Source organism: Molossus molossus, unplaced genomic scaffold (assembly GCF_014108415.1).
Source record: "Molossus molossus isolate mMolMol1 unplaced genomic scaffold, mMolMol1.p scaffold_m16_p_6, whole genome shotgun sequence".
In the NCBI taxonomy this organism is placed as follows: domain Eukaryota; kingdom Metazoa; phylum Chordata; class Mammalia; order Chiroptera; family Molossidae; genus Molossus; species Molossus molossus.
In genome coordinates this window covers 13,499,695-13,525,980 of record NW_023425399.1, presented here as the reverse complement: position 1 = coordinate 13,525,980, position 26,286 = coordinate 13,499,695, and the positions used below count along the sequence as shown (strand labels likewise).

Below are 26,286 nucleotides of genomic sequence, written 5' to 3'. Positions count from 1 at the left end.
AGGTTTTCACTGTTCAAGAAGGAAAAAGACGGCCAATGTGGCTAGGTCAGGAGTCAGCAAACCTTTTCTGTCAAGAGCCAAACAGTAATTACTTTAGCCTTTGCAGGATATAGTTTGCACTGCAGCTATGGTAGGCCCCTCTAACCTGCAGGGGATACATTCCAACACCCCCAGTGGATCCCTGAGACCTCAAATAGGACTGAACCCTATCTATACTATACCATGTTTTTCCCTACACAGGCATACCTATGATAAAGTTTAATTTATAAATTAGGCACAGTAAGAGATTAGCAATAATAATAAAGTACAATTATAATAATACACAGTAATAACAATTACGTAAATGGCTTTGGGGCTGTTATTAATTAAAATAAGGGTTACTTGGAAAAGCACTGCAGTAACTCGCCAGTTGATCTGATAAAGGGACAGCTACCAAGGGACTAGTGGGCAGGGAGCATCCGCGGACGCGCTGGACCATGATCGCGTCCAGGGTGGGAAGCAGCAGAATGGCACGAGATTTCAACAGCGCTCCTCAGGAAGGCACGCAGTTGAAAACTCAGGAATTGTTTCTGGAATTTTCCATTGAATATTTTTGGACCGTGGTTGAGCCCGGGGAACGGAAACCTCGGAAAAGGGGGGACGACTGTACTCAGCCCTCCCCTTGTAGCAGGAAAGCGGCCATGAGAAATATGCAAATGAATGGCCAAGGCTGTGTTCCAAAACAACTTTTTTATGGGTACTGACATTTGAATTTCATACTATCTTCATGTATTAAAAATGACTATTCTTCTTTTGATTTGTGATCAACCATTTAGAGATTAAAAACCATTCCCAGTTCACGGGCCACGCAGACGTGGCCTGTGGGATGAAGTCTGCTGGCTCCTAGGAAGCCAGACATGCTCAGAAACCTGGTCTCATAGGCAAGGAGCAGTACTTTGGGCCGGGGCTTCATTTATTCTAAGCGCAGGTGGAGCGATTTGAAAGAGAAAAGGAACGCATGGGCTGATTTATGTTTTTAAAAACTGACTTTGGCAGTTGCGTGGCGATTCTGATGGTGTCATCAACTTTCTTGGAAAACGTGTCAATAGGAAGCTGAGCACCATCCTCCTGATTAAAGAATCTGGAGCAAACAGTCTCCCCATCAAAACTCTGTGGATTTCTTGATTTCTCTCTGTATTTGACTCACCGACGGTTTTTTGTCTTTCATGTTGATTCTCAATCCATAATTTTAAATATTTCCCCCTTTTCCTCCACCACGAAACATGGCCTCGGAGACACGAGGTCTGAGGGTGTGTTTCCAGCAGTTCATGGGTCTTCTTTCATCTCCTTTCATAACTGAAATCATCTGCCAACAAAGCTCAACAATCAATAGTCTGGACACCGAACAGGCCCCAGCTTTGCCTCCGACATAGTACCTTGAGCTCCAGCATTTCCACATTTCCTTCTCAATTCATTTTTATAATATAAGGGAAAACGGGAAGAAAGTCAATCACAGCAGACAAAGGCGGTCGGAGAGCAAAACCGGCCTCGTGGTTGGCAGACATCAGAGTACAGTGGCTTTGACTGGTTTTATGACGTCCAAGTTCAACGCTGGGGGGGCCGTGCACGAATAATGAGGAAAAAGCACAGGTTACCCCCCGTAATTCTAACTTACATGAAAGGAGAGACTTGCCCTTTTAGGCGTTGTTGTGTTTCTCTGGCTGCATCCTGCATCCTGACGCCCGACATCCCCTCCAGAGCCTTGCCTGACCTTCCTGTCTGCTCGCAGACTGTACCTGACATCGTGACATTCAACTTGGCCCAGTGACCCAGCTCCAGCTAACCCTGGCCCCCATGTTAGTCAACGCCAGCAAAGCCTTTATTCTTGCAGACTTCCGTTCAATATCCAAGGGCTCTCGACTCTCGTGAGCTCGGCCCAGATTCAAGCTTGTTTCGGAATCTTGGCTCCCTCATCAGCTGACTTCTCAGGGGTGCAGGAGGGTGGAGGTCATTGCACCCTGCAAGCCCTCCGCGAGACACTTGGTAAGTCAGCCCAGGAAAGAGGCAACCAGATCAAATGCAATGGGAACTTTCCACCCCTCTCTTTCAGGCTCTTGGTTAAATCTCAGTCCCTCTCATCCTCATAGAAGCCAAGCTGTTTGTGGCAAGGCTCTGAAGAATACAGAAGGGGGCGGGCTTTGAGACGTGGGTCTCCGGCAGGCAGACTCAAAGTGGCCCCAACGAGGCTCACCTGCCAGCACGCATGCCCTTATGTAATCCTCTCCCCTTGAGCGTGGGCTGGACTAGTGACAACCTTCTAACCAACCAGAATATGCGAAAGGACATTAAAACGCGCGCGCACGCAAACATGATGTCGCTTCTGTAATCAGGGAAGCAAACTGTGGCTTCTGTCTTGCCGGCAGACTCTCTCCCTTGCTAGGGAGGTTCAGCGAGCCACTGTGTTGCAAAGGCCCATGTGACAAGAAATTGAGAGCCACCTTTGGCCAACAGCCACAAGGAAGTGAGACCCTCAGTCCGGCAGCCTGCAGGGAACTGAATGCTGCCAACAACACATGAGCTTGGCCCCTTCCCCAGTCAAGCCTTCGGATGCGACCACAGCCCTGGTCGACACCTTGACTGCAGCCCTTTCGAAAGACCCTGAGCCAGGGACTCCGCTCAGCTGTGCTCAGATTCCTGACCCACGGAAACTGTGAGATAAATGTTTTCGGTGGCTCACGTGATTTAGTAAGTGTTATTTTAAGTGGCTAACTCTGTAGTGACTTTTTAGAGAGCAGCTGTTAACTAACAGAGCGTCCACTTCCACGTGAATTTCTCAGGTCATCCTAACCCAGCAGGCACACAAAGTCCACTCTCCACACGCCTCCAACTGCATGATGCTAGGCTTTCGCAATTGAAAAGAACACGTTAGACACTGGTTTCTCTCAAAGAACCACGTTATTAAACCCATCTTGATCCCTTTTCTCCAACAAAGGGATGTCATTGGCCAAATCTTCCTCTTCGATGCAAGTCAAACCGCGGCTCGGCCGTCTCTGCATCTCGGAGGAGGGGCTGATCACCCTCCGCCGGCCTGGCTCCCACCGAGAACGCAGTGAGGTGGCTCTGAGCCGCCCGCCCCATCCAGCTGGACAGGACCAGCATCAGGAAGCCAGAGATAGGCTGTCCTTCGGTGACTGTTATGTCATCATTTGCTATCAAATCTCTATTCCACACCAATTTTCCCCCACGCTAGTGTAGCTTTCTCTTGGCAAATAAGAGTTATTTTTAACAAAGAGCCTCCGGCGGTAAACCTGCTCCCCAGAAGAGTCAGGTGAAGCGAAATCAAAGGAGTCCCAGCAAGGCGAGAAGCGGCACACAGTTCCAAGGAAACGCCTCGTGTGCCCCCCACGGCTGTCCTCTGAACGCCCTCCCGGGGCTCTGCCCTCTGCGTACCTCGGCCTACACTCTTCCTGACGCCTGCCCTGCCTGCCCGGCCCCTCCGCTGTGCCTTCACTCCGACTGCCCCAAGAAAACCTGCGTCATGATCACAGAGCTTTCCAGACAGCGAAGGTACGCGCTCTAATTCAATGCACTACTCCAGTACTTACACCCAGGCTTCATTAAGCTGAAGGCATGGTGCTGAACACCCCAGCTGACACATGAAGGGCTGTGTCTACAAAGCCTTTGACAATGCTCCACAAACTCCCCTCCCCTCTCGTGACAGACTGGGGCCGCGCCGCGCACCCCGGGTGCAAAATCTAAAACGGAGGTTTCTGCACCCCTGTGGCCTGGGGTCGGCCCCTTACTGCACCTAACAGTCAGCCTCCTATCTGCACAAGGGTGGTAGCACTTACTAAGAGCAAGAATTAAAATGGAATGAAAATGCTGCATAAAGCATTATATAAGAGAATCATTGGGATTAAAGAAAACAATTTAGCTTTTTTTTTTAAGATTATCCATAAAAGGATCAGGCCTTGTACTCAGAACCCACACCTATTTTTTTTCTCTTGAAAAAAAGATCACACTTGTCCTGTCCGCCACTGCGCGCTGGGCAAAGCAGTAAGGTGCGGCCTCCTGGGCCGTCAGAGGGCAGCGTCCCCTGCCCACGGGCCCGGCAGCTCTGGCTACTGAGTTTCCTGAGATCGCACTGCTGCTGCTTAGAATTCTCTTCCCTGGAAATCAGGCCATCGCCGCTTTTTTACCCCCCTGCAAGGCTTCTTCCCCGGGCGGCCAGACTCCTTCCTTCTGAACCCTCTGGGCTTGGAAATCAAATGCAAACAAGACTGTATGTAAAGGAAAGCCACAGCCACTGTCTGAGCGTCTGGGGCTCTTCCCTGGACACAGAACACGCGCTGTGTGGGTTTAACGGCTCGTCGGTAGCCCAGAGGATCTGCAGGCGCTTCACTGCACTCAGAAGGTGAGCCTTTTAAACAGCAGGATTCGAGAGAAGAAAGGAGTTTTCACACAACGCCTGGTGTCTCTAGTACCACTTACTATCTCTGCATAGGACCTCGCTCAGCGCCCAGCAACACGCACAGACAGGTATCTGCGTGAAAGACTCAACAGCAATGAGACCACGGACGTAGCTGATACACGGAGGAAATCCCCACTGCACATATAACATTGCATGATAACAATTCTCACACCACTTATTCACTGCTTCACGTATGTTGCTTCACGTGATGCTTGTAAGCACCTATGGGACTTGCTCTGTCATCCTCTATTTTCTAATGAAGAAATTTAAGGCTCGGAGACATGAACTGAGTTGTGCAAAGACATGCAGCTGCCAAGCAGCATAATTAAGGATCCCAGCCGGTCTGACCCCATAGCCGGTCCACATGGGAATGAAAATATCTCCCAAGACTGTTGTGAGTTCAAGTCACATTATCAGTCTCTTGTAACGAAAAGCAATACATTCTAAAATTCACCCCCTAAATTGAGATTTACCATTTATACATGAATTACCAAGTCTCAAAAAAATTCTCAGAAATGACCATTGTTATTTATCACCTGCAGGGATTTTTTTACGCATCATCTCAAGTGGTCACAACCTTCCCCCTCTTCCCCTAGCCAGACTAGTAGAATTATCCCCACTGACAGGTGGGTAATCTAGGCTCAGAAAGGTACAGTGACTTGCCCAAGAACACACAGCCAGCAAGTAGCAGGAGCCTCGATTTCAATCCAGGGCTCTCCGACTTCAATGTCGATTCTCTTCCCAACATATTGAGTGACCCAAGATAAAATGCTGTATTTCAAGGCAAACCATTTTTTATGATCTAGTCAATCTTGGCAATTCAGGAGATTCTTCTAAATCTTGCACAGCTTTGAAACTGAAACAACACTGGCCTGGAAGCGAGCACAGCTTGACCGAAACCTGCATGTGGCCGGTGAGTGGCTATGAGACGTTGGGTGTGTCCAGCAACTTCGCTGAGGCTGCATTGTTTACAGTAATCCCATGTCACAGAGACTTTATTTCGCTTAAATAAGATAACATATAGCATATCGCATGCACCGTGGTCCCTGACACACACAGTCTTTACGTATTCTTTCCTTAATTCATCAATTATTATTTTCCTTTAAAAATGGAATTGTGGGTTGAGATTTCAGATTGACAGATTTAGGATAAACCAACCATTATTATATAAGAGAACACAGAGTCTTCAAAGCAAGACTAAAATTGCCGAAAGTGATGCTAGCGATCACTCTCCATTCATTCACCAACACTGAGTGAGTACTGTGCACAGGAATTGTGCTGGGCACAGGAATCAGTGGTGGACAAACAACGTCCTGGCCATCATGGCGCGTGGGTTCTAGCAGAAAAGAGTCGGACAATAAACACATCAATAAATTAAAGGACTATTTGAGAGACTCAAGTGCTATGAGTAGAGACAGCAAAGCTCCTTCTCATTTGATCTGATGACACTGACCTCCAAGCCAGAGCGTGAACTTGATTGGCCAAAGGCCCCACATGAAGTTAACGGTGTATCTTTCTCTCTAGTCTAGACCAATGAATGGTTCTCAAATTTTCATGTGCATCAGAATCACCCAGAGGGCTTGGCAGAACACGGATGGCTGGGCTCGACCACCAGAGCTTACCATTCAGTAGGTCTGTGGTGGGTCACAAAAATGTTCACTTATAAAAAGTTCCCAGGTGATTCTGGTGCCCCTGCTCTTAGGCACCACACTTTCGGAACAACTGCCGTTGAGAAATACAGCCACAGCAAAAGAAGGCAAAGAGAATAGCCAAAGAACATATATGCATAGCCCGTGGGCACAGACAACAGTGTGGTGAAGGCCAGGAAAGGGGTGGCGGGGGCTGGGTGGAGGTGGGCAAAGTGGGGGGAAATGGGGGACATCAGTAATCGTGTCAACAATAAAAACAAATAAATAAGTAAAATACAAAAAAAATACAGCCATACCCCAAAGCAGTGAGGCCGGAAGAGAGAAGGATCAATACCTCGGCCCCTCTCCTCCTGCCTTGTAATCTGCCATTGATCCCCATCAGCTAATCATGATCAGAAACCAGAAGGCAAAGGGGTCATGTTCCAGAAACTCAGAGCAATACAGAGAAGGGCTCCATTAACACAGTCCCCTCCCCTTGCCCCTTTGCAAATCAGAGGGCACTGATCCTAGTCACTAGATGTCTCCGCGTCCCTTGTGAGTTCCCGTAAACTCAACCCCACCCTGCAAATAGTCCCTGGTTAAACTCTCTTGATGCACTGGAGTTGGATTCTGCTTTCTGTCAGGATCTAGAGAGAGACACCCCCAGACCCCAGACAGTTCTTCTAGTGGCGATGTTTTCAGAAACTGACAAAAGCTAGTCTATTTCTACCTACAGTGACATCTATAAAATGCAAATCAAATAGCAGATCATCTTTTTTCCCTACATGAATATGAATTATATACACAGCTCGCGAAGCCTGCACAGCATAGGCCTTTGGATCAAAGAGCTGTAGGGGCTTTGGAGTGACCAATTCATCCTGGTTTGCCTGGTACACTCCTCGTTTTAGCACTGGTGGTCCTACATCCTGGACAAACCAGGACAACTGGTCACCCCCGCCATGTACGCTCTGCTCCGCTGAGCTCAGGCGATACTGCACCAGCAACAGCCCCGCCACCGAGATTTCCTGAGCACGTCCTGTGAGCCCGGCACCACACTAAGCATTTCACACACATCACTTCGCTGATTTCTCACAACCGCCCTAAGAGCAAGTCACGACTATTAGCCTCATTTCACAGATGGTAAAACTGAGACGCAGAGGGCTCAAATAACGTGTTCAAGGTCCTGCAGCTTGTGAACAGCCCAGCACGGACTTGAAGCCGCACAGTCCGAGACCAGAGCCTGCACTTTCACCCACTATGGTTTCCTTCGTAACAAATCACGTGGGCCCACCTGCCCCAGACCTCGTTCCACAGGAAAAACAACAAGAACTACCAAAGGTCAGCGTGGAGACCAAGCTCAGAAAGCAGAGTCACAGGAGCAGAAATTGAGGGGGGATTCACGTATTCTTTGTTGTAGGCACACAAGGAAAAGCCAATGGCCAGCATTTGGTACCTTGAAAATTAGAGATAAAACTACAGTTTCCTAGATTTCAGAGTCAAAGATTCTTGCAGCAAAATCTGTGCAGTCAATACCTGAACTATCCTTCAGATTCGAAGGCAGTGCTACCGGAGGGCTTGGACTTCAGCCTCTCGTTTGTAGAACTGGAATGATAACCACCTCTCTTACATGCACAGGGTGGCTATCGTGTGGGTTAAACAAACTCAATAAACTATGTCCAGCCAAAGAGTGGTTTCCTGAAACGCGTTGTTTACTGGGGATCCGGAGATCTAAAGGCAATAGTCTGGGATGAACCCCTCATCCCTTCTGAGTTTCTGGGGGTGTGACACCTTCAACTACTAGGCCCCCAACATGGAATCGGTGGCAGTCACACCCAGGTTCTCAACTTTTGTTCCAGGACAAGTGAGGGTCCTCCACTCAGAACCACCCTCTATAAGACCGGGGTGGTTAAGACTAATTTGGGAGGGAAATGGGGCATTCTCTTAGGAAGACAGCCCCTCTCCCACACCTCTTACGGCCACGACAACCTTGTAATGTTCAGCAGCACATGGTTAAGAACATGGACTCTGAGATGAGACCAACACAAGTGTGACAGCGGCCAGGACCGTGCACCTCCACGAAACCGATTCTCTTCTCTACTGTACGAGATCACCGTGCCTGCTTCACAGGGTGATCGGGAGAATCAAAGTCTTAGCACCCCCCCAACGGAATTCTCACGGCAAGTCCCGAAGGACGCTTTTCACCGAGGAATTCTAAATAGGATCCGAATTTTTCCTGAGTATGAATTTAGCACTTGGCACAAAGAAACTAGAGACAGAGCAGAAAATAGTGGCTAAGAACACAGATTCCAGCCTCAAATTGCTCAGGTTCAAGCCCGGGCTCTACTACTCACTAGCTATGTGACCTCGAGCTGGCTCCTCGACCACTCTGTGCCGTATTTCTTACGATAACTGTGCCCATATAATAGGACTGTTACGAAGACTCTCTAAGCAACAATTAGTAAAGCCTTTGAAAAACGTCTGGCTCGTTATAAGTATTTAAAGCATACAGCAGGGTCCGTGCCTGCTAGCTGGCTGCCATTCCTCTCCTGCGTTTATTCCCCCGGAGTGCAGTCGGAATTGTTCATGTTCTCCAGACATGCCCAGGTGCACCTGTGATTTTCATAACTTCTGAATCTGGTTCCCTATTATAATTCCCTCCTCATCCATCATGGCAACAAATGACTTGTCATCTCCTTGTATTTTCTGCTTTCCATTCCAACGAGCCAAGTGCTCCTGTCCTCGGCGTGCTCTCTGGGGTTCAGAAATCTTCACCCCAGGAGAGTGAGAACGGCTCCTGCTGCATTCTGACCTGGACGGTTCTACAGGCGCCGCGACCATCCTGGAAGCAGAGCCTGCTTGTTTCGTCTGGACCTGGGATTTCGCCACTCCGTCCTTTGGCACGAACAAACTATGGATGATGTCAAATAGCAAAACTGATTCATCAGGAAAGGGTGGGTTTTTAACACATTTAACCTCTATCAAATATCTCCAAGGACTTGACTTTCAAGGGGGAAGAAATCCCTTCTTAAAGTCGGAGACTAGAACTCCGGCCCTTCAGAAGCACTGACGTCATTTCACAGACGGGAAAACTCTGTCCGGGTTCACAGGGTCTCTAAGCACCGAAAAGGTTGGGCAACATGATTCCCCGACATCCAATGTGCCTTTCTGGGGCACCGAGAAAACCCAGGTCCCACGGCGGTCCCCTGGAGGAACCTCCGCACTGTCTCCCTGGAGGTCTCAGGAGAGAGAATGGGTGTGGCAGGGAGATGGGCTCAGACGGCCCCTCCATCAGGACCCCAATCACTCCTGCGCAAATGTCCTGCCCCGTGACGCATCCGCTACTTCTCTCCTTCGAACCGGATGAGAGGTCTTCGAATTCCCGCAGGAATCATCGTTACAGACGCTGGAAGACTGTCTCCCATATAGAAAATAAGACCTAATGTGTTTCAAAGGGATGACTGATTAAAACAGGACGTATGTTTGAAATCTCCATCATGGGCGCTTTACTAACAAATATTAGACTCCCAGAGTCTCCCTTCTTAAGGAAATAAACGCAGATATATTACAAAGAGGAATGTAATCAACGCTACATTCTTCTCCATCAAGAAACGTTAAATAATTTCAACAACTTTTCTCAAAGCACGTTCCTCTTTTCAAAAGAAATTGCATATTACAAATAAAGCAAAATCACCCTTTATCTGCCCTCCCAGCCCCATTTCTCCCCACACCCCTCCAAGGAGGGCAGCCTTCCATTTTGCTTTTTACACTGCCATAAACATACACGGTGTTGGTTACTGCTCCATATTTGATCCTTATGTCCATAAAACTGACTCTTTTTCCTTCCTATACACGATGGTCTGATAGATGATGAGTTCAGTCCACAAACCAGAGGAGCCTAATATTTGTAACTATTCCTTAATAGATGCTCAAATGCATCACGTAAGCTCTTCCAAGATGCTGATATAAACGGGCAGCAGCATAGCCAAAATCCTGCCTCTGTGTACGAGCAGGAGCCTACCAGTGCTGCAGATGTCACCGGGACCTGTGCACCCCATTAGGGAAGCAAGAAGCCCAAAAGGTCAGGCCAAGACACACCACACCGGCTGCTCCTCCGTGTAGTCACCTCGCTCCCCCGCCACCCTGCGTCTTTCGCGGGTAAATCGGGATTTATGAAAAGGGTACATGCAAGGTCGGTGCCACATCACCTGTGACCCGGGTCACACTGTGCCACAGTATCCTAAGTGGGACAGGCACAAAGAGCTCCCCATCGTGGCCCGAGTTGAGTCAGGGCCCAGAAGCCGAAGTGGGGAGCAATGAGTGGAACACGCCTGGACCATGAGAATTCTCGTGGAAGGAGCAGTCACGTGTTCACCCGCTGTTCCTTCCCAGCCATCTGGACCTAACATATAGGTCAAGAAAGATGGTCAAGCAAAGGGCAATGAGTCCAGGGCACAACTCCCAGAAGCTTCTCTGTGAGCCAAAACGGTGCCTCGGACTGAGGGAGTTCAGACCCCAAAAGAAAGACATGACTGAGGCTTGACCCCAAATCTGATCACAAAGGGATGCCCCCAAAGTAGACGTATGAAAAGGCAGCCTGGGGTGGGAGAGGTATCGGGGAGAGGGAGCTCCAGGGAAAACACGTGGTCAGCAACTTCCCAGGGACGAGTGAGCGCGGCCGCGGTGGGGGAGGGGAGAGGAAGTGAGGACCGAACTGAGCGGTCCTCTGTGCTCACTAAGCCCATTCCCAGGTAAAGCAATAACAACCTGCTTTTGCACACGCGTGAACTGAAATGTGTGCTGGATGCCTTATACGTGAAGAGGCAAAGATAACCAAAGTAATAAAGCTCTGGCTTGATTAACCGTCACGAAAAAAGTGACCAATGAGGAGGGTGATCCCAAATTAAACTGAGCTGCTCTGTTTTAAAATATGTGTACAGGCAACGGTGACCTTGGAATTCTGGGATTTGTTCCGCAAAGGGCACACCTCCACCGAACACGGTGTCTAGAGGGTCAAGTCCCAGAAACGGCGTTCTACTTGGAACACGCATCCTCTGCGCAAAAAATTAAAATGCTTCACTGAGATGAGAAATTTGCATTTATTAGTATATAAAAGTATGTATTTTAAACTTCTGTTTGAAGCAAGGGGGATATGGTACTTGGTTCAACTGAGGCATTTGCATGTTGGAGCTGAGTATTGCAATGGATGAAAATTCTGTTTCCTCTTTTCTAGAAGGTTCCACAGTTCCTCCATAAAACCAATTCAAGACAATGCAACCCAAGTGCCTGAAAGCTGCCCTTTGCTTTGTCCCAGACCGTTTTGTTTAGGGGAAGATGACCACCTGAGCGGGGGTCAGCCAGCTGGCAAGCTCCAGCTTCTGAAAGGAGCTGGTCAGGCCGTGCCCCCACCTCTGGTCTGAGACAGGTAAGGGTCTTGGCTTGAAGTCTTGCTTCTGCAGGTCCACTCCCTCCAGCCCAGTACACACGTGTCCTAGAACGAAAGGTGAAAAACGAATGCAAAAGGCGAAGGGGTGGCAGTGGGCAATGTCCCGTGGAGGAAAGGCTCACTGAATAAAAGGGAGAAAACGACGGTGCAAACACTCGGGATCTGGAAGCAGAAGCCGTAGACATGGAAATGGCCGTGAGCTCCAGCAGGCAGAGCAGAGCACAATGAGGTGCTGACCCCGTCCTGCTCGTGGGCTCTGCAGGTCCCTCCCAAACCTAGACACCTAGGGAATGAGGCCCCGACCTCCCTCACACCGGGGTCGTGCCTGGCACCCCACCTTGCACAACCTGACTCAGCAGGACTGAGATGACAGTCAATAAATGAGAAAGTGCTCAAAAATCCTGGCCCCTGACCGTGGAGGCCAGACACACCCTTCCCCAGGGCAGACGGAGGGCCAACTCAAGGTGTGCTGGCCCCTCCTTCCCCAGGGTCACCTTGTGGAAATGACTCCAAAGGGGTCTGGGGTTGGGACCATCATACATTGGTGACCCTCCCTGCCTAAATATAGATAACGCCTAGACAAGCACAGTGGGACCTTTGGAACCACCCCCGCCCGAGCAAATAGGTAATCTGTGAAAATAGGTAAACTCGGGGAGCGGGTCCCCACCGGGAATTCCGAGGTGCGGCCTGCCCATGTGGACTTTGACAAAGCATCCTTCGCTGGCAGATCTCAGGGGCCCCACCCTGAGAAAATGCTGTGCCTGAGCTTCTTCTGTAATGTCTGTACTATTGTCACAGCAGTCGGAACCGAAAGTGCAGGCAGGACGTATTCTGATCCATATAACAATTTGTCTATTTAAAGCTTTTAATCACTGGAACTTATTAAACCCTCCATGTTTGTTTCACCTGACAATTAAAAACATTCTGGAAATGTGCCAAAAAGGTCTAAAATAAGTACTAATTTTTAGACCTGGGAAGTCTAAGTATAATAAAAATATTAAATTCCAGCTAAATTATATTATAGCTCTAATCTATTGGGTGTTTTTTGGGTTTTGTTTTTTGTTGTTGTTTTTAATAAATCAGTTCTTGTGGAACCTGGGTACTCATGTGAAAGTTTTACAGTCTTATAAAAACATTACTGTACTTCAACTGTTAGGGCAAAGTTTGTAAAGTTTTCCCATGGATCTTTCTATTGATTCATTTTTTACTTTCTGACATTCCTGGTTAGCTTTTTTAAGATTCAGGCTAAGTGAATTCTGAGACAGTAAATCTCTCTTTTCAAAGGCCTTTAAAGAGTAAAAGCTTGACAATGAGCTAACACTCATGCCCAAAATGATAAAAAGAACTAAAAGATTTGGACACACTTTAAAAGTTATATTTGCATTTTTCTCTGAGATAAGAGGTTTCCTATACTTGCCCATGATTCGAGGTTCCTGTGCCACGCAGCCCCCGGTGATCCCCACTTCCCAGCATTCCAGCCCGTGAGTGATTCCCTCCCGCGGAGTGTGCACCGGACCTATGACTTCCTTCTGAGAAGCAGAATATGGCAAATGGGATGCGATGTCACTTCCAAAATTAAGTTACAAAAGACTGACTTCTGTCTTGCTCACTCTCTCTCCTGCCCCCTCAATGGCTCACTCTGATGAAGCCAACTACTGTGTCATGACAGAGGGGCCCACCTGGCAAGGAACCCAGGGCAGCTCCTAGCCAACAGCTCGTGAGGAACTGAGGCCCTCAAGCCAGCGACCGCATTCTCCCAGCACCACGCGTGAGCTTGCAAGCAGGTCCTTCCCCACTGCAGCAGAGCTGACTGCAGCCCCGCTGACACCTGATGGTGTCCTATGGTGGATCCAGAGCCAGAAAACCTGGCTAGGGCCACACCTAGCTTCCTGGCCCAAAGAAAAGGTGAGAAAATGAAGCCACTAAGTTTGGGGGCAGATAACTTGTCACACAGCAACTGAATAACTAACACAGTTAGTCATCTCCACCCCGTCCTGGGAGACTAGGATTTGTTTCTCGTCTTTGCAGAAAGTTGGTGCCCAAGAAACACTGACAGATGAGACTCATCTGGACCTGTACATTTAGGAGTTAATTCCAAGATACTTAAGAAATGGTGGCATCAACTTCTAAGCCACCGTCTAATTTAAGCACACAGTATGACCACGTCAAAAATATTTTCAGTCAGAATAAGTCCTTGTGCTCTCTAATCAATTTCAAAAATAATCAGAGATAAATGGTAACAAAGACATGCTGTTTAAAATATTTCTTTTTCTATCCCTGACATCACCAGCAGTCCTTCTTTTACTCTGTTTTACTCCAGAATTCAAATAAAACAGCACAGAGTGCACCCCAGCTTCTGATGTTACCTCAGAAAGGGACCAGGACTCCTTTTCATTCATTCATTTATTTATTTTCTGTTACTCCTCACCTGAAGATATTTTTTCTTTCTTTTTTTTTAAATACATTTTTATTGATATTTTACAGAGAAAGGAAGGGAGAGAGAGATAGAAACATCGATGTGAGAGAAAAACACTGATCGGCTGACCTCCTGCACGCCCCCTACTGGGGATCGAGCCTGCAACCCCAGCATGTGCCCTGACCGGGAATCGAACTGGGACCTCTCAGTCCATGGGATGATACTCAGTCCACTGAGCCACACCAGCTGGGCAATTGTTTCACTGAATTTTAGATAGAGTGGAAAGGAGAGAGGTAGAGAAAGAAACATAGATGTGAAAGAGACACATCGATTGGTTGCCTCCTGCACAACCCGGACCCAGGCCAGAGATCGAACCCGCAACCCAAGTACATGCCCTTGACCAGGAATCAAACTCGAGACCCTTTGGTCCACAGGCCGACACTCTAACTGCTGAGCCAAACCGGCCAGGGCCAAAGGCTCTTTTTTAAAAAATAACTGACTACAGGTTTGGGAGAGAACACCCAGAGGTGAGCCTGAAGGCTGTCACAGAAAAACAAGGACACTCTCAGGAATGCCTGAAAATGGTGAAAACGAACCTGGTTTGACCAACGTGTGATCGTTTGAGCAACAACAAGCCATAATTACAGTCAATTAAAGCAAGCCCAAGCCTCCCAAGGATACTCATTCATGATGATCCAACATCACGCACTCTTTCCAAAGTTCCCCTTGCTGGAGTGAACCCACTCATTCATTCTTGGTTCCAGAGTCAAATGCAGGACGAATGTGCAAGGATGAATAGAAAACCACCCCTGGGAGCCATGGAGGACCAAAAGAAACAGGCTTATGATGTTGGCGTTCATTTCAGAACCGCTGGGATTAAAGGGGAGTAAAGCAAAGTTGAGGTGATCGGAAAGGAAACAGGCATTCCAGGGTCCTGGGAAGCTTGCACTGGGAATGTGGGTGACAACCCTGTCCCCACATAAATCCCTGGATGAGGACGAGCCTCATGATGCTGAGAAAGTTCAAGGTTATAAGCGTCTTTTTAAGAACGGGACAGGGTTACCCGTGTGATGTTCTTCCGGGGTGTAGAGGGAAGCCCCCTACAAAGTCAGGAAAAACGTAGGTATTGACTTTTCTCACCTCTAGAAGCTGTTCACCCCATTAGTCAACTAAGGGGCCAGACGCATGTTGCCTCAGCGCCTGGGCAGGGCAGCTGGTACTCAGCTACACGTCCCCACCCTTGGCTTAATGAGAAAGAAAGCGGATGAACGGTCTATTCCCTCCCCTCACGGATCCAAAAACCCTCCCGAGAACCCCAGGCACGGGCAGTGGCACCCGAGATTTTAACAGACCCTGCGATTAAGCTCTCAAAAGAGCTGTTTCAACATCCACGACGCGGCAGGGCACACAGTCACCGAATCGCTCAGATCCTTTTCAAAACTTGATAGTCTTGAACGTCTTCATTTTTTGCCAAACTGCGGAGGGGAAAGAAGTGTGGGTGTATTGATTTCATTCACAGTCTAAACGGGCTGAGAGAAACCACCGAACACGAACGCCTTCCGAATAACCCATACAACGACCTCTTTTGGAAACCGGCAAGGGTAAGCACTATAGCGGCGGTGTCCGCTGAGCGCCCGTTCTGCGCCAGGAACAGGCCTGGGCAACTGACAGGCGTGATCTCTGGCTCTTACGGCACCAAGGCGTCGCTGTGCCCACTTTTCCAGCTGCAGAAATATGGGTTCCGAACAGAGAAGTAACTCATCAAGGACACATCCCACGCTGGGAGCCAGGATTTATATAGTTACACAACCATCACCACCTTCCAGTTTTCAAATCTTTCTATCACTTTCAAAATATCCTCTCCATAAATCCCTGCTCCCGTGCCCAGCCCCAGGCAACCACTGATCTTTCTGTCTCTGTAGATCTGCCTTTTCTGAGCGTGGCGTATAATCTGTCGTCCTTACCCCTGGCTTCCTTTTGCTTCGCGTAATGCTTTCTGGAGTTCACCCAGGCGCTGGCATAGTCTCCGGGAAGTTCATTCCTCTTCGGGGCCAGCCCTCTTCCACGGGGTGCACGCCCCTGCACAGGGTCATTTGATCACTTGCAGTTTGGGCTCCTATGAGTCATGCTGCTATGAATGTTCACACGTGTGTCTTCGTGCGGACATATGTTCCCAGCTCTGTTGGGTACATTCCTAGAAGTGGAATTGCTGGCTCCTATGGCGCGTGTGTGTTTAACTTTTTAAAGAAACTGCCAAACGGCTTACCACAGTGGTGTCCCCATATTTTTGCATTCCCTCCAGCAGCCAATAAAAATGTGAAGCTGGATGCTGAAGAAATTGGAAAGACCTTGTATCTGTTCACTCATGCTCCAGTGGGTGGGAGGGTGGGAGGGTCAGCAGCCCGACCCCCGTGTGAGATGAAAATCAGGTTGTAACACTGTGGATCACGTCAATGGATTCGTTACCCAGCAGCCTGATGGTCACTCCAGGGGGGCTCTGAGCAGCCCCTGTCTGTATAAATACCTAGGATGGGCCAAGTAAAATAGTGCTGACATTTGGGACAAAACAGACCAACTGATCACTATTTCTTAGTGGCTCCTCACTCTTGACCACTCCACCTTCCTGACAAATCATTCTCATTTTTCACAGTTGACTTCTGGTAGGTCTCTTGGGATCTACACCTAGAATCCTCCCTGGGTCCCTCTGTAGCATCTTTCGTGCCTGAGACTTACTAATGGATCCTAAATAAGCAGCATCATTATGTTCATGTCTCCCTTTCCCAGGTCAACTAAGAGTGTCGCAAGCCCATGCCAAATTCTGAATCCCATGATCGCAACTGGTCACCCTGGCCCACCTGGACACAACGCAAGTGATCACCACTGTCCCTCAGGCTGCATCTGAATGTTATTAATCCATAAAAATAAAAATAGGAATCCACGGCTTTCTTCCTCCCCAAACCCATTCGACAACATTTTATATGATTTCGGAGACACCTGCCCTGCTTTCTAACGTCTACGTGGTGCTGCCTCCTAGCCTCCATGCGCAACGTGTCCGAAACGCTACCGCACTTGTCGGATGTGGCTTCTTTTCAATAACCTCGTAGCGTTCCTCTTTCTTTTTTGGAATTCCCCTGCCCCTTTATATGTTTGCTTATTCTTTGCTTGTTTATCAAGTGCACAAACGTCCCGCCCACCGCTGCCCAGAGTGCCCAGCACTGGGTTTCTGGGTGAGGTGTGGAAAGAGGTGAGGGAAGGAAGACTGGACGGGGAGGGTGGTGGGACAGGAGAGGGCAAATGCAAACACTTTTCTGTTGCAATGTGCAACCACGTGTGTTTTTTTAATCAGTCCTCATTTAGGAAAGTAAATGTACTGAAAACAGTCCCTATCTGAACCCTTTAATGGCCACAGGTCTGTCTTACAGTGTCATCTGCTAGAAAATTTCATTGTAGCCCGGTTTGGCTCAGTGGTCAGAGCGTCAGTCCATGGACTGAAGAGACTCGGGTTCGGTTCCCGCCAAGGGCACATACCTCGGTTGCAGTTTGTCCCCGGCCCCAGTTGGGGTCATGTGAGTGGCAACTAGTCGACGTCTCTCTCTCTCTCCCTCACATTGCTGTTTCTCTCTCTCTCTTCCTCCCTCGCTCCCTCCTGCTCTAGCTGAAGATAAATGCAAAAATGTCCTAGGTGAGGATAAAAAATTAAAAAAAAGAAAACTTCATTTTAAATCTCTTTCTAAAAGTAGTGGCAGGGACTCCACCTCCAACAAGAAGGAAAACCAGAAACCGTCACCCAGACCCAGCCATCTGATGGGCAAGTCCTAAAGAGCTCACCAGCGATGCTCGCTCGGCCTCACTGTGAACACCAACGTGAGGCTGGCAAGGGACCAGGCTCCCCGGTAGGATGACGTCCCGCTATGCACCAGTCTCCTCCTCACTCTGCATACATCATCTTTAGTCTTCACAAAGTCCAGTGAGGCTGCTACAACTGTCCTCTCTGTACAGGCGAGAAGTTGGGGGTCCGAGAAGGGAAATGACTAGCCCAAGCTGGCCAAGCCAGACAGAGGCAGTGGCAGGGTTCAAACTGAGGACGTCAGACTCCCCCGCGACTTCAAGTCCCCTGTCCCTCATCGTGGTTGCCACGAGACGCTACCATCGCTTCATCATCATCAATAAATATTTATCAAGGGCCCACCGCCTACATGGCATTGCTCTTGTTTCCACAGCAACACACTGTCAGAGAGTCATGGGAGTATCCGGTGCTTAAAAGAACAATGCTGTAATGCCCTGTGATCATGGCTCTGAGAGGTGACAGTTGCGTACTCCAGCGATGCCTCTCGGCTGGCAGCTCGGAACCTGCAGAAGCTGTGCTGGGGGAACGCAAGGAGGGACTAAGGAGGCGAAAGGCGGTGGGTTGTAACCCAAGAAGACGGTCCGCTTTCACTGCCAAGGTGCTCGCGATCGTTGCTGGGACAGAATCCAAGCCAGGTTTGCACATTAATTGTTCTTTTATTAGGAAACAAATCGAGCAATCCAGGACAGAAAGTAAAATTGGACTGTACTGCTAACAGTTCCCCAGAGGTGCCTGGCAATGATTATCGAGTTAAACGACTACATTGCTAACAACTGCAATCTCAAGTCAGCCCCCTCTAGGATCCATTTTTGCTCTCGATGTATGAATGCTGAAACCCAGTAGTAAAAGGACCAACTGCGCCCTTATCCGATTGTTTAACTGCTTCCCTCTTAACCCATCTGAAATCACGTTTTGCCACACTCTTACCAGGCTGATTTTAAATGATTTTCACTGTCATTCCTTACAAAATTCATCCTGACTCATGAAACACGTCGTAGAGCGAGGAAGAAGGAAACTACCTCTTGATGACAGGCTTACACCACTCACTTTTGGACACGGTGACCTACAAGTTACAGCAAAACATGTCACCCCAACTGTGTACTGACTGTAAGCTTACAAACTTGAACTTGCTTTCCAGACTGGGAATTTTCATATTAAAAGAATATGGAGAGTATACCATTGAATTTTAAAATGTATTATTTACCCAAACTTGACAAAAGTTTTAAATGAGATTCTTTAAAGGAAATCACACTACTGTTATATGTGTGCTCCATTTGGGTTCCAAAAATCTCTGCATTGAGAAAAAATGTAAGACTGTAAGTCCATTTTTTAAAAGTCTACATGTGCAGCATTCTTGTGCCTACAAATGCAGATGTTCATGAAGGAACCTGGGAAAATAATCTAACTTAAATGGTCCAGTTAGGATTAAACCAGAATGAATAGATACACACAGAAAATCCCTTTTACAAATGAGTGAGGTTTAGTATACACCGTCTCCAAAACAATCTACTCTCACTCATTTTTTTCTTTATTGCTTTTAGAGACAGAGGAAGGAAGAGAGAGAGAGAAACATTGATGAGAGAGAACATCAACTGGCCCCCACCTGCATGCCCCCCACTGGGGATTTGGCGCACAACCTGGGCATGTGCCCTGACTAGGAACCGGTGACTTCTTGGTGTATGGGCCGATGCTCAACCACTGAGCCACACAGCCAGGCTCTACTCTCACTCATTTAAGGAGCCTTTGGAGCAAACGCAGTCACATACTAACCATATGCTCTACGGAATCTTTGTAGAAGCCACCCCGCTCAGGTAGAACCAAAAGAAGCATATGGTGATTTAACAGTAGATTTCTTCCCAAACTGTACTCCAGGATTGCTTCTCTTTCCCCTGTGTTCCAAAGAGCAAACAAAGAAAAGGTGCTTGCTCCTCACACTTCTCTAATGTTTTAACAAAAGGCTGCTGAATAAACACATTACTCATTTAAAAACTGAAAAGAAGTTCTATTCCTGAGATGAAAGCAACTAGATTTGCATTTTTAACAGTTGTGGGCGAGCGCCACCTGGCGGGAGCATCGGGAACCGGCATGCTTTCAGCATTGCACTGGTCCCCAAGCCGGTCTGGTTTTACAAGCTACCCAAGAACGGATTGAGTGAGACCCGTGGTGGGATATTTTTGATGTTGTTTTTGCCACAGGAAAGTGAGTACTGTTAATGTGGGCCAGGACTTGGAGAATAAAGAAATCTAAGTCACTAATCATGCCCAGGGCCCCAGGACTGCCACCAGCATCCTCCTTCCCTCCCCTCCCCAGCACACCTAATACAGACCTAAAACCAGGAAAACAAGAATTGAGCACCATTTTTAGAACGGTGTGGTGGCTGTCCCTCCTCTCTCCCTCGCTATTCCAATCCTTCAGCATCACACACCTCAAAAGAAGCGTCCTAGTCACCTAACTTCTCAGCCACAGAAATAGGCTGTCCCTTCACAGAGTCCCATACTCGGTTCCCATTTTGATTCGGAGCAAGAGAGACCTCAGTGCATTTCCAATAGAACGTCACGCCAGCGGTTCTTAACCTCAGGAGCACCCTGTTTAAAAAGGTTCCATTCCCCCGAAGCTCCTTTCTTGTCTTGTTCTTTCTTCTTTCTTTCTCTCAGCGTGATAATCTAATGGGCACCGCTGGTAGCCAGCAATCCAAAACGAGCCTTTTCTAAATCCCACTTGCTAATCTCAGCCTGTCCCTGTGATCCCAGCAACCTGCACTCAGTGTGGTCACACCACAGCCCATCGGTGCTAAGAAACTTCAAGGTGATTTTGAACTTGCAAGCATTCCTTCGCCACTTCCTCGCCTCCCTCCTTCCCGCCACTGCCCTTTTGGGGGTTCAGGGCTGGGAACTGACAGTGGTGCAGTTTGGTGATGCGTAAAACCCTGAATCGTTTTTTTGGGGGGGGTCTCCTGTGCATGCCGATTTACCATCAGGAACACATCAGAGCAAACCCCCACAGTGAGAACTGCCTCTGCTCACCTCCTCCCCATGGTCAAACCCAAATATGAGTCCCCCAAACTTTTCAGGAGCAGACACGCTCACAGGTCAAAGCCATTCTACTTGAAGGGCCTTTAACAGGGGTGCCCATTTGCTCTGGATGAAAACCAGGGAGCAGGAAGGAGGTTTGCTCGCTAGGTCGTTCGCACCCACACCCACACAGGTGCAGCCAGCGCCGGCTTAAAGACCAGCTTACGGACGCTGCGCTTGGAGGTAGTCTGGAGCGTCCTGTTTTCCCCGGGAGAAAAGCAGCCACAGCCCCGGCCGCCTCGGCCTGCTGGAGACCAGTCCACCCCGCGAAACGCGCGCGCTGCCCGGGAAGCTGCCGGAGCGAGACCGCTCCGCGCCGGACGTCGCTGCCGCTTCTCGTCTCGCCGCCGCGAACACTCGAGTGACAGATTCCGACAAGTGGGAGGCAGCAAGTGGAAATATTCGCAACAACCGCGGAAAGTTACTCCAGCCCGTGGGGGGGCGGCCGGAAAGTAAAGCGAAGAACTTGGCCGGACGCGGGCTGTCGCGGGACGCGAGGGGCCGCCTGGCCGTGGCTGCCGGCGTCTGGAGGCAGGGACGCGGGCTCCGGCCACCGGGACCCGAACCCCCGCGGATCTGCACAACTTTCTCCTCCAGGGTCCCGCGCGGGGCCGGGAGGAGCGGGGAGCGGGAGGGCGCACTCACCTGCGGCGCTCTGTGCCCGGGCGCCGGGCAGCGGCGGCAGCTGCAGCCGCAGGAGCAGGCTGAGGGCGAGCGCGGCGAGGTTCGCCATCCGGGCGGCGGCGGGCGGCTCAGCCCCTTTCCGCGGGGGCCGGGACTGGGGCGGGCGCGGGGCGGCCCGGCATCGCCGGCGCGGCCGCGGGCTGTGCGCGCCCTGGGCGCCCGGCTGGCTCCGCTAGGCTCCCGGAGCCGGCACCGCTGCGCTCGAAGCCGAGGCGCGGCGCGAACTGAGGCGGGAGGCTGGGCGGGGGCGGGACGCGGGGGGGCGGGGGCCGGGGGGCGGTGTCCCCCGAGTCCTAACGCCGCCGCCGCCACCCGCCCGGGCGCTCCGCCTCGGCCGCGCACACACCCTCGCGCGCACGCCCGCGCCTCGCACACGCCAGCGGCTGGCACACGCGGGCTCCCCCGCTCCCCCTCAGCGCGGTTGGCCGGCTCCGGGCCTCTCGCATAGTCACGCGCCTACACACATCCCCCCGCACCCACACGCTCTGCAGGGTCCTCGCCTCTTCGCCCAGCGTCGCGCCACGCAGCCAAGCGTCGTCTGCCCGGCTGGGGCGCAGGTACGGGGGAGGAGGGGCGGGGGACTGCCGTTTGAACTCCAAATGGGAGAACTAGTGAGTGAGGGCGGGGGTGGGTGGAAGAGCAAGGAGGGAGGAAGCCAGGTGAATGGGGGTAATGGAGGGGCATCTGCCCTAAACTGGGGCCGGCATCTGCTGGCAAGGGTCTCAGACACGCCCTGGGATGAGAATTTCATCTGAGCCTACACTTCCCCCCACCCAAACACACACACTGCACACGGGCACGCACTCCTGTGGACTCATGGCTGACCACGCCGCTGCCCCCCCCCCCAACACACACACACCTCGTCAGCTGTCGTATCCCCCTTATTCACCTACATCTCTCCCGTGTTCCACCCCCACACTGGAGGGGCAAAGAGCGCATGAGGCCTCCCCCTCTCTTGCTGCCTACCCCCTTCCTTTTCTCCAGAGACAGAACCGTGTAGCTTTTTCCTTTTTCTTCCCGGTCTGAACAAAGACCTGGTTGGGGCTGAAAACCACAGATCAGAGGCAAAGCTGTCCCTTGGCTGAGACTCTCTGCGCTGCTGGAAGCGAGAATCTCGTGGGGCCCGGGCTGTAAAAACCAGGAGCGGGGACACCTGGGCAGTGCTCAGGGGATTCACCCTGTGAACCTAGCCAAAGTCCTCTTCTACTGTTGTAACCCCCACCCCCACCCCCCGCAACCCTCATCCTTGTTGGGATTTCAAGCATTGGGCTGGACAGACTTTGGGGGAGAAATATGAAAGTCAGGCATGGCCAGGGTTTCTATACGTGGTGAGCCTCAGGCTCTGGATTGAGTTGCTAAGGCAGAGAACACAGCGCCTCTGTCCCCCAGTTTCCACTAGGTGGAGTGGAAGGGTCCCCTTGAATGGAGACCCATTACCCCTACCCAAATTTGTAATCCTATATGCTGCTTCCACCACCTGGCTCCCACCACTACCCCCACCTTGAAAGGGTGAAGGGCTTGGACTAGCCGGCGTGTCCCACACAGAAGAACTGCCAGGCAGGTTTCCCAAAGCCCTGCTTCCCAGACCCCTGTCCGGGGAGAGTGGGATTGTACAGGTGGGATGGTGGGAGCTTTGGGTGGGACCTTTCACAGGCTGCCTCAGAGATTCTTTATAATTGCAGAAATATACGGAGCACTTAACCCTGTGCCTTACTCTGTGCTAGTCTCCGGAGATGCAGCGATGAATGGCCCTTGGGACATTTGGAATGGGAGATCCCTTCTGCTCAGAGCTAAACTGCTGGCTTTTTCCTAACCCTCACCCAAAGGTGAGGTGAGGCCTGACCCCGCCCATGACCTATGACCCCAGGCATGGCTGATCCCAGGGCAGGACCCAGAGAGCAGGAGATTTCTAAGCCACTAAGGAGCTTGGTGTCACACTTCTAACTTGTCCCCACTCCCTTGGGCTCCTGAAAGTATAAAATAGCAGTTCTCGGTGTCTTTAGATCACTCGCAACTTCTGCACCCTCTGAGCCCTTCCGCATTTATGTTCCATCACTGCCTGCAAAGCTCCCAGGGCTGAATGGGGTTTCTGTGGCCCTGAAGAAGGCTCCATTTCCAAGGTAAGGGAGCTGGGGGAACAGGGCCAGTGCCAGGCCTTGGCACCGGGCTGCGCCTGCCCAGAACGAACCATAGCTCTCTGTGCTGTCCAGCGGCCCTCCACACCCACAAACTGCCCCTCTGTCCTTTCAGGAGCACCTGCCTCACCACAGGGCTCTGCACCCAGCCACGCCGCCCAGCTTCTGCACCTGCTGTCTGCTTGTCTGGGGTCTCTGGGAGGCCCACGCTGCTCCCTGAGATTTCCTGGGAAACTTCGTCCAGACGCACGCCCTGCCCAAGGCCTGTTGCCAAGGCCCCTGGGCTGGTGCTGTGGCGACGCTTTTCACATTTTCTCACATTGTAGGGATGTGGTTTCTCTCTCTGGTCTGTTCCACAGGCCAGAGTTCTCAAAAGGCACCTGGGCACTTAACACGGCGCTGCTGGGTGACAGGAGGGAGAGGGCTGGCTCAAGGCCGCAGGTGCCCCAAGCCAGGCCCCTCCGAACTGGCTTCTCCGGAGGGGAGAGTGACAGCAGCATCTCCCACCCTCCTTCACAGGAGCCCAGTGCTGATTGGGAGAGCGGGGTTGTTTCCCGTTAGCCCCCACCAGCCTGGGGAGCTCAGGGCTGGGCTCAGTGTTAGTGCTGGAGCAGGGAGGCGGGGGCCTGGGGTGAGCTTTGAGATTCTGGAGTGGGTGAAGTGGTGGTCTGCCCCTTTGTTTGTTTGTTTGTTTTTGTTAATCCTCACCAGAGGACATTTTTCCATTAATATTTAGAGAGAGAAACATCGATGGGAGAGAGACACAGCAATCGGTTGCCTCCCGCACAACCCCACCTGGGTCCAGGGATCAAACCTGCAACCCAGGTACGTGCCCTTGATCAGGAATCAAACCCATGACCCTTCGGTCTGAGGGCCTACGCTCTGACCACTGAGCCAAACCGGCCAGGGCAATCTGTCCCTTTTAATTCTGCTCAAGAAAGCAGCTTCTTGTCCTTGGGGTGACTTTGCCCTTAATCCTTTGGAACCTTTGGCAAGACCTCCCTGGGCCTCAGTTTCTCTATCTGCACAGTGGCTTCCCTTTCAGCTCTGGTGGGGGCCAAGACATTTTAGCTGCAGATCTCTTGATTCCAGCAGTTTTAGGGGCAGCCTGAAACTCAGGGCGTCCTTTCAACAGGTGAGCTGGCTGTCTGCCCCATGGCCGGGACCGCAGGGCTGCGCGCTTGTAGCTTGGAGAGCAGAGGCAGCCTTTGCCCTGGTGGAGCTCACAGTGCGGGGACGGGGATGAAGAGGAGGGAGGTGCAGGGCGGGAGAGGCAGAGCCACCTCCTTCTACTCCCCAGCCCCTCCCTGGCCGCAGGGAGTCCGGGGGGGGGGGGGGGCACACTGGGCCAAGGCGCCTCATTCCCCATGGGGAAAGCCAGGTGATGCAGCTACTGCATTATTCCCATGTTACAAAGGAGAAAACTGAGGCTCAAAGAGAGCAAAGACCCGGTGCAAGGAGGTAGCCAAGGAATGGCCACGCCATGAAAGCCCTTTCTCTCCTTACTGTGAAGCAGGGTGCCACTAGCCTTTTAAATTCAGAATTTAGAAATTCAGTTTTTAGTCGCACGAACCACTCTTCAAGTTCTCGGTAGCCGTGTGTGGCTAGTGGCTGCCATATTGCAGAGCATGGATATCGACATTTCCGTCACCACAGAAAATTCTGTTCGGGCTGCTCAAGACTGCCTATGGCTGCTTTTTCTAGAACGTTCTATATGACCATGCTGCTCTAGAACAAACATCAGCAAACTACACCGGGTAGGCCAAACTGGGCCCCTCTCCTGTTTTTATAAATAAAGTTTTATTGAAACACATCCTGCATGTGTGTGTGTGTGTGTGTGTGTGTGCGCGCGCGTGTGTGTGTGTTGCCTATGGCTGCTCTCTGCACCCCAAAGGCAGAGTTGAGTCACTGAGACCGAGTCCGGCTGGCCCACAATGCCAGAAATATTTACTGTCTTGCCCTTTGCAGAAGGAGTGTGCGGCCCCTCCTCTGGAGACGCCTCACGGCACAGCTCCATCATCACTGGTCTAAAACTGGTTCTCAAAGTGTGGTCCTTGGACCAGGCGCATCAGCATCACCTGGGGACGTGTTAGACGTGCATCTTTTCGGGCCCCAACCCGACTTACTGACTCAGAAGTGCTGGAGGTGGAGCCCAGGAATCTGTGTTTTAACCAGCCTCCCAGGGGGGTCTGATGCAGGTTCAGGTTGAAAACCACTGATCTAAAACACCCTTGGAGGAAATGCCACCAAGTGACAGGCACTGTGAAGGTGCTAAGGGGCTCCCATGGGAGCAGAGGAGTTTGGAAAGATGTCAGCAGAGTCAGAGCCCTCTCGCTGCCTGGCTGCCGGCCCCTCTGCTGCAAAGCCTTTGATGAGGCCTGGCCAGCAAGCCAGCCCGGAGACCCGCTCACCAGCCGCCCGTGCGGATGCCCAGGCCCCCGCCTGCGGCCCCGCCCCCCCACAGAGTTGTCAGCACATTTAGAGCTGTCTCCACACATAAATTCATGGACCAGCTGTCTCTTTTAATCTGGTTGCAAGATGAAACCATTAATAGATGTCAGACACATTGGCAATGATCTCTTCATTAATTATTTCCTCCTTTCTGAGGAAAA

General features: G+C 50.8%; 1 protein-coding gene across 2 annotated transcripts in view; it reads right to left on the bottom strand.

The window, feature by feature from the left end:
* The window catches only part of PTPRT (protein tyrosine phosphatase receptor type T), a 967,960-nt gene extending 946,372 nt beyond the window's left edge, over positions 1-21,588 (bottom strand). For both annotated transcript variants that reach the window (XM_036244362.1, XM_036244363.1), the window contains exon 1: positions 21,501-21,588. In XM_036244362.1, the coding sequence (XP_036100255.1) occupies positions 21,501-21,588 (88 nt within the window). The remainder of the gene's footprint in view (positions 1-21,500) is intronic.
* Between the last annotated feature and the right edge of the window lie 4,698 nt (positions 21,589-26,286).